Raw genomic sequence first — 13372 nt, forward strand, 5'->3', positions numbered from 1 at the left:
CCGCATGGCACACTGACTCACAGTGCATGTTAGTACTGCCACCTAGAGGTGCATCATGCTACAACAATCTGTTTAGGTGTCGTGATCCCTGTCCTGAAACTTTTGGATAGCACCTCGTATGACCTTGAATCCAGTGCAGTTACCCTTTTTAACATGCTATGCTTTTAAAGGGATTTGGCACTGACAGGACACAGAATGTCAGTCCTATGATTCTAGAGGTTTTTGGCAGGGACAGAATATAGAATAAGTCAGTGTAACAGCACTAGGCTGGTATTGGAATCATTCAGTCAACATTAGGAAACAAATGTAAGAGCAGTCAGTAGCTACCTTTCGTTTAGTGGTGCAGAGGTGGCACTAGGTGGAGTAGCTTGGCACCCATATTCACCATATAGGACTTGCCAGATGTGTGATACAGTCAGTGGTTGTTTTTTGTTGCTGATCAACCCCAGACTTGTCTGGCCAAGCAGACCCATCAGCTACAGGCATGCAACACTACAGGGTTGTCCCATGCAATGACCTGATGTTCCTTTGTGGCTGACAGTGCCTAACCCAAGCAAGGTGTGTGGAATAGTGTGGTTTGGTACCTGGACGAATGCCACATTTGCATCTTTCCACCCAGTTAATAGGGGCACCATAGCAGGCTCCACTTCACCCTATCATTTGGTTATATTGTTATCAACCAGAGTTGTTATGGGTTCCTGGGTTATAGGAAACTATTAGGCTTGTCACTGAGCATAGAGCCACCTGATGTGGAAAGAATAGTAATAAAAAGTAACAGAAAGGTAAGGGAGAGGTCAGATGAGAGGAAGGCAGACACAGAAACAAAATGAGAAGGGGGAAGAGAAAAGTTCAGTACTACCATATATCAAGTGAGTGGATGATGGTTGCCACCACCTACTACCTTCAGTCATTGTTTAAATTATGTAACTACAGTTGCTGTATGTATCTTTGTTTAAGGAATACTTTACATTTAAGCTTTACTGGTTTTTGTATTTCCTCAGGAAGTACACATTAATCTCTTGATTCCAGGCCACTGATTTCTAAAAGTAACACATAGCTGTGTTGATGTTCCATGAAATACTGTCCACTAGATAGTCTACTGTTGTGTATGTAATGAAGTGATCTGTGATTCAGGTGTGTGGTGAGAGAGCAACTGGACATGCACAAGGCAGCTTACGGTCAGTTCATCAGAGGAGTTGATGTGGAGTCTGCAGACCCCAACTAAAAGGTAATGATTGTGCCAAGACTCAAATCTTCATGTTGATGTTTCTGGCTCTGCCTTTATAAAGTGTTGTATTGTAAACCATTGTTTTGCATGGCTAATGTATTACCAAGTTATACTGTGCATTGTGCAAATGGAATCTGCACAGAAAGAAGCTTAAGACTCCCTTTTTTTTTTGGGGGGGGGGAGGAGGGGGGGAAGTGAATCAGAAATTTTCCCAAAGGTCCCTCTTTTGGCTCTGTAAAAGTTTATTTCCATTACAGGAATACTTCCAGTATACTATGGCTTACTGTCAAACTGTGCCACTGTTGGTGTTATCCATGTCTCTGATGCACAGTAATGAGGTGGCAGGAAACTCAGAATATATTCCAAAAGTAATAGAGCAGTTACTTGATGATTATTCATGGAAGGAATGTCACATTTTAAGGGTTAAAGATGTATTGATCATGAATGTCACAGTAAAGTGATATTAAACGTTAAATAAATTGTATTTTTTGCTTATGGACAGTTCATGTTGTACACAGATTTGCAAACCAGCCCTTAATAAGACAAAGACACAGCATTTTTTTTTCTTTAGCTATTTTATATACATTTCCATATGTCTTTTATTACTCAACAAATTGAATAACCATAAAAATGAATCAGAACCCTTTTTTTTTTTTTTTTTTTTTTTTTTTTTCCCACATAGCATAAATGAGCTCCATGCAAAATTAGGATTCACTGGACAGTGCTATTAACTTGATAGAGATGCTGGTCTAATGGCAGCTGTTGTTCCAGGTTCACAGCTGGAGTCAGAGCAGTAAAGCAGTCGTAAACACTGTCGTCACAAGGGTGCTGCCTGAGTAATAGATGTTAAGTATAAAGCAGGATTGAGAGCACATCTTATGTTGTGTTAGCACATCCAACAAGAGGTACCTCAGCCAACAGCTTATGGGTTATTATCCATGTAGTGTCCTGTGTATGATTTTTTTTTCCCACATAGGAGCAGATCTTGGATGATATACCTGGTGTGGTATCCTTTGCAGTATCTGTTGCTGCAGAGACAACAGGTAACAACTGTTGAAATAAGGAAGATGGTGGTAATAGCAGTCTGAATTGACAGTTTGACTCAGCAGTGATGGCCTGTATGTTTAAAGTTATGGTTCAGAAGCATTCACGTGTTAGCAATATTTAAGCCTTTGGCCGTGTTAGGCGACTGTGGTCGCCATACAGTACTAATTATTCTTTGTGACGTGTCAGGCGACCACAGTCCACAGCCGAAAAAAAAAACATTTCCGTCCACACATGTTGTTTTTGCATAAATACAGTAAGTTTTGACTTCTTTTATGGGCCAACAAACAGTGTACATATGTCTAGTGTTTATTTACAAGTGAAAAACCTTGCGTGAAGTAAATAATCTCGTAGCAAAATTAGAGAATAACACAAATTAATTATTTTTGCATTTTTTCTCAGAAAATTACAATTTTCTCGAACAAATACAGTTAGTTTTGATTTCTCTTTATGTGCCAACAAACAGTGTACATGTGTCTGGTGTAGATATACAAGTGAAAAACCTTGCTTGACGTAAATAATCTCGTCATTATTGCAAAATTACAAAATAGCAAAAATTAATTATTTTTGCATCTTTTCCTTAGAGAATTAAAGTTTTTTTCGTAGAGAAAGGTGCATTTTTGACCATTATCACCCAAAAAAAATTAGAACTTCATGGTCATTTCCCAGTGAACAATTAACAACAAAGTTATAATTAGCACATTCTATTTTTTAGGGACTTAGGCTGCGTCCAGGGGAATGACCGAGAAATGATCGGTCGCAGCCAAAGAGTTGAAGGAATTATAGCCTGTGCTGAAATTTTTATCCTTGTTATGTAATTACAGTTATTATCCAGTAACAGTGATGAATTTTTGACAGTTATTGTTCAATTGTAATGGGAGCTTCTTATGACTGAGCATTGGTACAGTGAAGGTAAGTCATCCTATTGGTGGTAGACAGTAAGATTAACACCAAGGTAGAGTAACTGAAGTATCGTGTAAGTTGAGAGACGTGGAAGGAGTGATATAATGGAGGTGGTAAAGGAAGAACCAGATGTACAGTCAGAGTGTGAGGTGGGTGACAAAATAATGGAAGTTGTAAAGGAAGAACCAGATCTAAATTTAGAATGTGAGGTGGATGACAAAATACTGGAGGTGGTAAAGGAAGAAACAGATGTAAAGTTAGAATGTGAGGTGGGTGACAAAATACTGGAGGTGGTAAAGGAAGAACCAGATCTAAATTTAGAATGTGAGGTGGATGACAAAATACTGGAGGTGGTAAAGGAAGAACCAGATGTAAAGTTAGAGTGTGAGGTGGGTGACAAAATGTTCCTCAGTGACAATGAGACTGTCCTGGACACAGTGTCCTCAGCTGAAGTTAAGCAGTTCAGATGTTTAGAGTGTGATAAAACATTTCCTTTTGAGGAAAGTCTTATCCGACATGCAGTTGTTCATTCAGGAGTGAAGAATTTTAAGTGTGATGAATGTGGTAAACGATTTGCACAGAAGCATTATCTCACCAGACACCTATTAATTCATTCAGGAGTGAAGAATTTCAAGTGTGACGAATGTGGTAAACTATTTACACATAAGAATAATCTCGTCAGTCACCTATTAAGTCATTCAGCAGTGAAGCATTTCAAATGTGATGAATGTTGTAAACTATTTACACATAAGCGTAGTCTCACCAAACACCTTTTAATTCATTCAGGAGTGAAGAATTTCAAGTGTGATGAATGTGGTAAACAATTTACACAGAAAGATAGTCTCACTCAACACCAATTAATTCATTCAGGAGTGAAGAATTTCAAGTGTGATGAATGTGGTAAACTATTTACACTTAAGAGTAATCTCACCAAACACCTGTTAATTCATTCAGGAGTGAAGAATTTCAAGTGTGATGAATGTGGTAAACTATTTACACAGAAAGATAGTCTCACTCAACACCAATTAATTCATTCAGGAGTGAAGAATTTCAAGTGTGATGAATGTGGTACACTATTTGCACGTAAGCGTGAGATCACCAAACACCTATTAATTCATTTAGGAGTGAAGAATTTCAAGTGTGATGAATGTGGTAAACTATTTGCACTTAAGGGTAATCTCACCAAACACCTATTAATTCATTCAGGAGTGAAGAATTTCAAGTGTGATGAATGTGGTAGACGATTTGCACAGAAGATTCATCTTACTCAACACCTGTTAATTCATTCAGGAGTGAAGAATTTCAAGTGTGATGAATGTGGTAAACTATTTACACGGGAGGTTAGTCTCACTCATCACTTGTTAATTCATTCAGGAGTGAAGAATTTCAAGTGTGATGAATGTGGTAAGCAGTTTGGTTGGAAACTTAGTCTCACCAGACACCTATTAAATCATCATGGAGGGAAGAGTTTCTAGTTGATGTCATCCAACACTGCTTATTTCATTAAGGAGTGAAGAAATTCAAGTGTGATGAATGGGGTAAACAGTTTTATTATAGGTTCTCTCCTGTATCAGTTCAGGCGTGAAAAAATTTAAAATGTGATGACTGGAAAACTCTGTACAGAAAAATTCTTATTCACGTGGCACCTGACAGTTCATTCAGGTGTGAAAACAATTATATAGTTATGATCAATATGGCAAAGCTTGTAGAAGAAATCAGGCTTTAACTCACCCCGTCCCGACCACTTTACCACTACTGACTCCCCCCAATCCCGACCAGTTTTGGCTGAAACCTCCGCTTTTGGTGAGAAACATTGAAAATTCATAAAGAAATCGCTCACCTGAGGTTTAAAATACTTGATACAGATAGCAGTACTTCTTACTGTGTTTTCTAACAGGCTGGCTCCAAAGAAAACGAGTTCTATGGGAGGGTAACTATTCCACGCCACTAATAAACGGTATTTATTTATTTATTTGGTACGAATTTATATGTAGCATGAGAGTATATTGGTTTTCACACAGTAATATAGGCAATATAAGCATTGTTTCACTCACCAAACACATCAACATACCTGACCTTTTTTGGCGACATTACCTGATCATCATTTCTGACTGTTTCTTCCTCTAATGGTATGTAAACTTTGTCCTCCACATTGTCATCGATTGGGGAATCACTCTGGTCCTGAATTTCATCCCGTGGCACAACATGTTTTTATTGGCCAGGTCACTGGTAAGAGGTGAATTGCCGAGACAGTGGCGCGTGGGGGTGGGGGGGAGGTCATGTGGGGTAAGGCATTGTCCCTGCCTGGCATCTTGTAGAGGAAGGTGTCCCGTGTATACGTACCAAAAATCACGCGCAAAAATTTAAAATTGTGCAAATTAGGGACCTTGCAATTGATGCGTGTTTATATACGTCAATGGGACTGACAGTGACAAAACGTGTGGACGTGTATATATGTCAACCGGACGCGGCGGATTAACCAGGCATGGTGCCATTCACTGACAAGTGAGGCGGAAGACATGTTTTATCTCTTAGGCTGCTTTGCCAAATTAATGGAAAATTTTTAAAAAGTGGGTTGTAGGGAAAAAAAGAAATAAAACTTTGTGAGTGTTTTGGTCTGTAGTGCCACTTTAGCCACTACTGGTACTCATGCCAGGCCACCCCTCATGCAGCGTGTCATACAACCTACTAAGCCAAGACACCATTAACCATGGGTGATTATCAGTGGTAGGTGGGAGCACTCACCATACACTCACTTGATGTAGTGCTGCTCTCGGATGTCTGCCCTTTCCTGTCCTCCATCCTTCTTTTCTCCCATTCACTTCTGTCTTTCTTAATTTTTTCCTCTTCCTTCTGCCTGTGGATGACTACACTGAATGACAAGCCAGATGGTTTCCTGTACACCAGGAAACCATTTACTATGCTGGGTGGTAACCATAGCACCTGGTGGTTTAGTGGGTAATTATGGCACTCCAGTTGGAGTGAGCCAGTGTAGGTTTATATCCAAGGAGTTGTTGGGGTTTATTGCTCACGTAATGCCACTTAGGGATGAATGAGGCTGGTCACTCTCATCATAAATATCAGGACCAAATTGCCTAGCCCTGGGCTCCTACAGTCCTCATGGGGCAGCATAGGATTGGATGATGTCACCAATAGGTATTCAGAGTGTGATCTACTATGACACAAGATGTGCTGTGCCCATATTATGATGGGACAGTCATTCACAATGGCATGGCATCACAAACAAGGATTCAGATTGTGATTTAAAAGACAGTGCCCATGTTAAGACAGGACAGTCCTTCACAATGGCTTGGTGTTAACTAATTATGCCCAATCAAGAGGTTGCTTGCAGGGGTAGATTAATCACTTAGGCTGAATACCTCACAGCCAAGGCCCCCACCACTGAAAAAATAAAAAAAAATCAAATGAATTGATAAATGATAAAATTACAGAGACTGGCATCACACAAGACCTCTTGATGGGGGCCCGTTCCCTGGGTAGGAGCCCCAATATCTGGTTTAGCCTACAGGCCCCCCAAAAAGTTAGTTTGGCCCTGATTACTTGGGCCTTTTCCAAGGCGAGGATTATTGACAAGTAGGATACCAAAGTGGGGATGTCAGGGTCCGTGAGTGAGCAGCAGGCTGGGATGTAAGCAATAGCTGGTCAAACCAACATCCAGCGTATACTCCCTTCATGCTTTTCATGTTATTTGTGTATTTCATCCATAATACTATTGTTATATTATGTGATGATTCAGTACAAAAATGAGCATTACAATTTGTGTCATGAACATTAACAAATTAGCACATTGGGCTGTAATTAAGGCCTCTTCTGTTTGTACTCATTGATACATCATGGGGCAGATCCTGATCTGGTTCAGATTTGAATCCAGGTTTTGCTCCTCTAGTTTGTGGTAACAGAACAATAGTTGGTTGTAAGGCTGATTTTACCTGTGATGGTTTTTCATAACTCTGCGTGGCCCTGCTTGCCATGGACAATGATGATGATGCATTAAACTGCATGATTAATATTTCTGCTGTGTACAGTTTTATGGCAGATATGAGATAATTGCCATGTATAGTATGTATGTCTGTGTGGAAGCTTGGAGGGGTAATCATCAAGGAGACACAAAATCACCTTATTTTGCCCTCCCTCCCCCTTCTCTCTCTTATGTTGATTTTTTTTTTTTCCTGAGTGTATTTTTAAGTTTCAACAGACACCATCTTAGAATACCATTTTTCCCTCATCAGTTGTGATTTGCCCAAACCCAGCCCAGTGATTGTAACATAACCTCAGTAATTCTAGCCTGCCCATACCCTGCCGAACCTAAATTTTTCTAACCTTACATAATTAATCCAGACCAAACCTATGATAACCTAATCTTGACCATACCTAACCTAATTTTATGTAATGCTACCTAACCTAACCTATTATAACCTGACCTCAACTGATCCTTACAACATTTATCCTAACCTAATAATTTTCCCTAATCTGACCTAAATAATCCTAACCTGCTGGTTCTGGTATGTATAAAATTGTGATGCCATTATAATGCAGCACAGGAGGCTGGTCCTTTTATCTCCCTGTTGTGTTGGCAGGGTTAGCTTAGTGGTGTATATGTGCAGGTGTGAGGATTATTCTAGAAATTAAGTGTTATGCTGTAAGATTAAGTTAATGGTTTATATCTGGAGATGAGGAACATTCTAGAAATTAGGTGTTATGCCTTAAGATTAGGTTAATATTTTATATCTCGAGTTGTGAGGAACATTCTAGAAATTTTTCTGCCATAGGATTAGGCTAATGTTTTATGTCTGGTGATATGAAGAACATTCTAGAAACATGGACATGAATTTGTTCTTGTCATTGTTATTATTATGTATTGTTGATTTGTGCATTATTACATAGTACAGTGTGAGTTCCCTCCCAGGCTGTAGAATATTCTGTGTTGTTCTGGAGATGGAGTCACCTGTGGGGGTGTGCCTCCTACTTTAGTGTGTGCTCAGCACCCAGCAGAGAGCAGTATAGAGTGGAGAGTAGTCAGTCAGTGAGTGTTAATCAGTGAAAGGCAGAGTAGTCAGTCAGTTAATGAACAATGAATATTAGGGAGTGATGATGAAGGTAGTGTGAGAGAGAAAAGCCACCATGTTTTACAAGTGTACCTCAGCTGTGCCGGGAAGGAATAAAACCCTGAAGTGTTCAGTGGCCTTTGATTAATGTCCTGGCTTGTGTACTCATTCTTCTTGACATCAACAAACTCTGTGATGCAGCAAATTGGTGTCAGGAGTGGCATATGTTTTGAGAGATGGAGTCGCACAGATAGGTTGCCAAGATGGTGGATGTATCTCTAGAGATATACTTGCAGTGTTAGGAGCACAGCAAGAAGAACAAAAGAAAGATGTACTTGCAGTGTTCGGAGCACAGCAAGGAGAACAAAGACCTTCGACCCTGGTATGCACTTCCTGACTTTATCCTCCACTATACAGGACACCTCTTCCCTCACCTCTCTTACCTGGCTGCATATTCTCTCTACCTTACTGTTTGCCACCTCCTGTTGCTTCAGTTTCCTCAGCGCCTCACACAGCTGGTGAAGATGCTGTCTGTCCACTCATCTCCTCACACAGCTGGTGAAGGTGCTGTCTGCCCACTCACCGGTTCGTCTAGTTCTGCATAGTGTTCTGCTTGAGCTTCCTTTTGTGTGTGTGTGTGTTTTTTTTAATATTTCTTTTGTTCTTGATATTTTGTTTTTTGCTGATAATTTCTTTTATACCAGATACTTGCTTTGTTCTTGTTCCTGTGCTTCTAGATATTTATTTTGTTCTTAATTTCTTTCTTTCTTTTTGCTGTGCTTCTCGATATTTTTATTCTGATTTTTTTTCATTCTCCATGATATTTCTTGGTGGTAGGTGGTGGTGACCATCATCCACTCACTTGATGTAGTGCCGCCTACTTCTCCCTTTACTTTTTCATTATTTTTCTGTGTCTCCTCTCTTCCTATTTCTCCAGTCTTTCCTGTCACTTTTTGTTATTATTCTTTCCTTTCCAGGTGGCCTTACATTGAGTGACAACACTAATGGTTTCCTGTAAGCCAGGAAACCATTTACAGTGCTGGGTGGTAACTGTATGACCAACCTATATGTGTTCCCTCTGCATCAACAAGTGGTTTGGTGGAGGGTTAATGTTGCTTTCTGTAAAATAGGTAAAAGACAAATGACCACCCTTTGCAGGATCGTGGCATTTGGCTATAGATCGTTTTGTTTCATTTATAAAGGCTCCAACATGCTGGCATGCGTCAGCCTTGGTCGTTTAATGGTGGCCCTCCATTCTGCCAGTGCTCAGTCTCTGGCAGCTTATTCAGTCCCTTATCCCTGAGGTCACACTTTATGATATCCCAAGTCTTTTTTTGGTCTGCCTTTCACAACCCTGTCCCCACATTAACACTTCTCACTTTCTGCATCCCATCCTCTCCACATACCCAAACCATCTCAGTCTACCCCTCCTCATCACCAAACCAATACACTCCAGTCCCATCCTTCCTCTTAACTTATCTGTCATAAACCTAGCCCTCCCAGGCCTTGCTTTCAAGGACACACTGTACATCCACTGAATCATTGCCATTTCTGTACATATGAGCCTGTGAATATCCTCTTGCTTTAGTGCCCAGGTCTCACTACCATACAGCATTACATTCCTAACATTCCTAACACAAAAATCCCTCAGCTCAGAGGGAGAGCCCTCTCAATGTCAGGAGAGGCAACAGCTCCCTGAACTTCTTCCAACCACTCCTCACTCTAGCCACAGAGCTAGCTCCAGCCACATCTCCAGCACATAACATGTCTCCCAAATAACAAAACTCTTCCTAACACTTGAGAGACTCACCAGCAGTCCTTTCACACATGACAGTTTGCACCTGCTCTCCCTGACACACCGGACACACAAAATCATTATTATCTCGCAGTCTACCTCTGATACCAATACATACGTTATGCACTCACGATGACAAACACAGCACAAGATGGAATTACTTCCCACACCATTGTATCAAACTACACATGGCTACTTTCCCTCTTCTTTGACACTACTGCCACCAACCCTAGGCGCCATCACCTTTTTTTTTTTTTTCTGCATATACTCTTAAGCCTTTGTGCCCCATACCATCTTTCCACTTCCTAAATCTTTCCTCCGTCTCCCTTTCATTCTCTGCAACCAACACCAAGTCATTGGCATACTACATCTCCCATGGTTGTTTTCAGTCTGATGTCACGTGAGAGGGCTTCAAGTACCATGATAAACAACAAGGGACTCAAAACTGACCCCTGATGCACACCAACATTCACGGAAAACTCATCACTCAAATCTCCATTCACTCTTACCTGCATACATGGCCATAACTACTCTAACCAGCCACTCCTCCATCCCAAGTTTTCTCATTGCCCACTTCACCACCTCTCCAGGGACTTTGTCAAAGGCCTTTTCCAAATCAACAAAAACAAAGTACAGTTCCCTTTTCTTTTCTATATATTTTTCCTGAAGCTTTCGCACAATGAATATGGCATTAGTGGCATATGTATTTACAGGCATACCCCGGTTTAACGATCTAATTGGTTAGGCAAAACCCCATCGTTAGGCAGGGTATCATATATTGGGATACTTTTAACACGTATTTCAATGTGGACTGTTTACAGGGCTTGGGTTCCCCTCAAACCAAGTCCAAAACGCACCCAGATGAGCCCAAAAACAGGTTTAAAGGCAATCTAAATATCCTGACAGCTGTCAAGGAAGCTAACCTAAGCCTAATACCTGTAAATGACTCACTAAAACCAACAAATAAAATCTGAAAATCATAAGGAATAGGTTAGAGAATATCAAACACCTCTCATCACTTCCTTCTTGTAGGTCCATGTCCAGTCCTGGTCATCATCCTTGCTATCCCTCCCAAGGCTAAGGGACATGTGGTGTGCCCCAACACTGAATCCTCCTCCTCAAAGCCCTCAAACCCCATCTCCTGGAGAGGGTCAGAGGGGGGTGGCGATGGAGTGTGATGCGATGATTCAGGCGGAGGCGATGGAGTGCAATGCGATGACTCAGGCGGAGCGGTGTTATGTGCTGGCTCAGGCGGTGGCGATGGGGTGTTATGTGCTGGCTCAGGTGGTGGTGATGGGGTTTGATGTGCTGGCTCAGGCAGTGGCGATGAGGTCCGATGCGATGGCTCTGGGGTAGTGATGAGATGTTATGCAGTGACAGAGGAGGTGGTGAGGGGACAGCTGCAATGACCAGTGAGGTGGCGAGGGAGACCACTGCAATGAATGATAAGGTAGCGATGAAGTCAGTTGCGATGACTCTCGTCATGGCGGGGGAGACAGAGACAGTGGCTGAGGTGGTGTGGGAAATGGAGGCCGGGACAAGGAAGGCAGCGATGGAGTGGCAAAGCACCTTAGTGGCTGGTATGAATGATTCTGGAGCCCATTTCCGTAGGCTTGCATCTAATGGTTCTACTACAGCACTTTAACCCGTCACGTCCCGAGCTATTTCGCAGCTCCGACACCCCCCAATCCCGAGGTATTTTCAAAAAAAAATTTTTTGACTAAAACCTCCGCTTTTGGTGAGAGAAACCGAAAATTCATAGAGAAATCGCTCACCCGAGGTTTAAAATACTCAATACAGGTAGCAGTACCTCCTTACCTTACAGGGTTTTCTATCAGGCTGGCACCAAAGAAAACGAGTTCTATGGGAGGATAACTATTCCACACCACTCATAAACTGTATTTATTTATTTACTTGGTACGAATTTATATGTAGTACGAGAGTATATTGGTTTTCAAAGAGTAATATAGGCATTATAAGCATTGTTTCACTCACTAACTCATCACCATACTTGACCTTTTTTTGCCACAGTACCTGATCATCATTTCTGACTGTTTCATCTTCTAATGCTATGGAAACTTTGTCCTCCACATTGTCATCGATTGGGGAATCACTCTGGCCCTGAATGTCTTTATTGGCCAGGTCACTGGTAACAGGTGAATTGCCGAGACAATGGCATGCGGGGGGGGGGGAGGTTATGCAGTGTAAGGCATTGTCCCTGCTTGGCATCTTGTAGAGGAATAGAGGAAGGTGTCCTGTTTATACATATGAAAAATCACGCGCAAAAATTGAAAATTGTGCAAATTATGAACCTCGCAATTGCGGAACGTACCAGTACGTCGTCAGGACTGGCAAATGCAAAATGTTGCAACGTATCCATACATCGACAGGACGGGGCGGGTTAAGTTGATGATGATAATTTGTGTTATGCAGTAGGTTGTGCAATACTCCTGTACAGTATTTTACTATGTTTTCAGATACCAGGATATTGAATCAGGTGGCATTCCAGCTGCCATTGGCCTGAAGATGAGAAGCCTTATAAAGAAAGTCAAAAGTGTGCCCAAAGAACTACTGAAAATTGCATCTGGTAGTGATGGAGAAGGATTTGACTGTGAGATAGACCAGAGGATGTGTGTCATCTCATCCAGCTGCACAAACAAATGGAACAGCTGAGGACTTCATTTGATCTTCTAAGGGACCCAGTTTTTAGGAAAAATAGACTTCATTCATTGTGTTTTCTGAAGCTGAGTAATAAGGAGAAGTTTTGTTGTAAATACAGTTTTTAAAAACAATAACACATCATGCATGCTATTATCAGACACAGCCCTACCAGGAATTCTTTATAAAAATCGGATCAGGTCCAGTATACCGTAAGTGAGGGAGGGAGAGGCCAAGGATGAGGTGGAGGGATGGAGTGGAGAGGTATATGAGACAGGTGGATGTGAGGTGGGAGCAGGGCAGTGAAATGGCAGGGGACAGGGCGACATGGATGCAATTTGTTTGTGGCCACCTCTTATGGGATTAAGGCATCTGGTAGTAGGTAGATAGATAGATAAGTAAAAAATTGCATATTAACCAATCCTGAACGTTATTTATAAGAGGTTAAAATTTGAGCTGTGTGGAGGGATGATGGGAATTGTAACGAATGGAGAAGACTGGAGTGAACTGATAACATCTAGCAGTGACACGACACGCCTAGGAGGTGACAGCAGAGGGTTAGATGCAGCATACAGGGTTTCCGCTCTATATGGGTGTAAGTCCCAGGTAGCCATGCGCCCCTACTCCCCGGAACTGACCCAACCTGTACACCTCAGCCCGGGCACACTACCCTCTCGC

The 13372-nt window shown here is 41.5% G+C and overlaps 1 protein-coding gene across 1 annotated transcript; it reads left to right on the forward strand.

The window, feature by feature from the left end:
- Positions 1 to 1503: 1503 nt before the first annotated feature.
- On the forward strand, positions 1504 to 11392 carry LOC145396037 (uncharacterized). The gene is made up of 4 exons (XM_080269501.1): positions 1504 to 1596; positions 2205 to 2271; positions 3881 to 4515; positions 11069 to 11392. The coding sequence occupies exons 1-4, from the start codon at positions 1504 to 1506 to the stop codon at positions 11390 to 11392; spliced, it is 1119 nt and encodes a 372-aa protein (XP_080125627.1).
- Positions 11393 to 13372: the final 1980 nt, after the last annotated feature.

Source organism: Coenobita brevimanus, chromosome 34 (assembly GCF_032717465.1).
Source record: "Coenobita brevimanus isolate Jiangsu-jjx chromosome 34, ASM3271746v2, whole genome shotgun sequence".
NCBI lineage: Eukaryota > Metazoa > Arthropoda > Malacostraca > Decapoda > Coenobitidae > Coenobita > Coenobita brevimanus.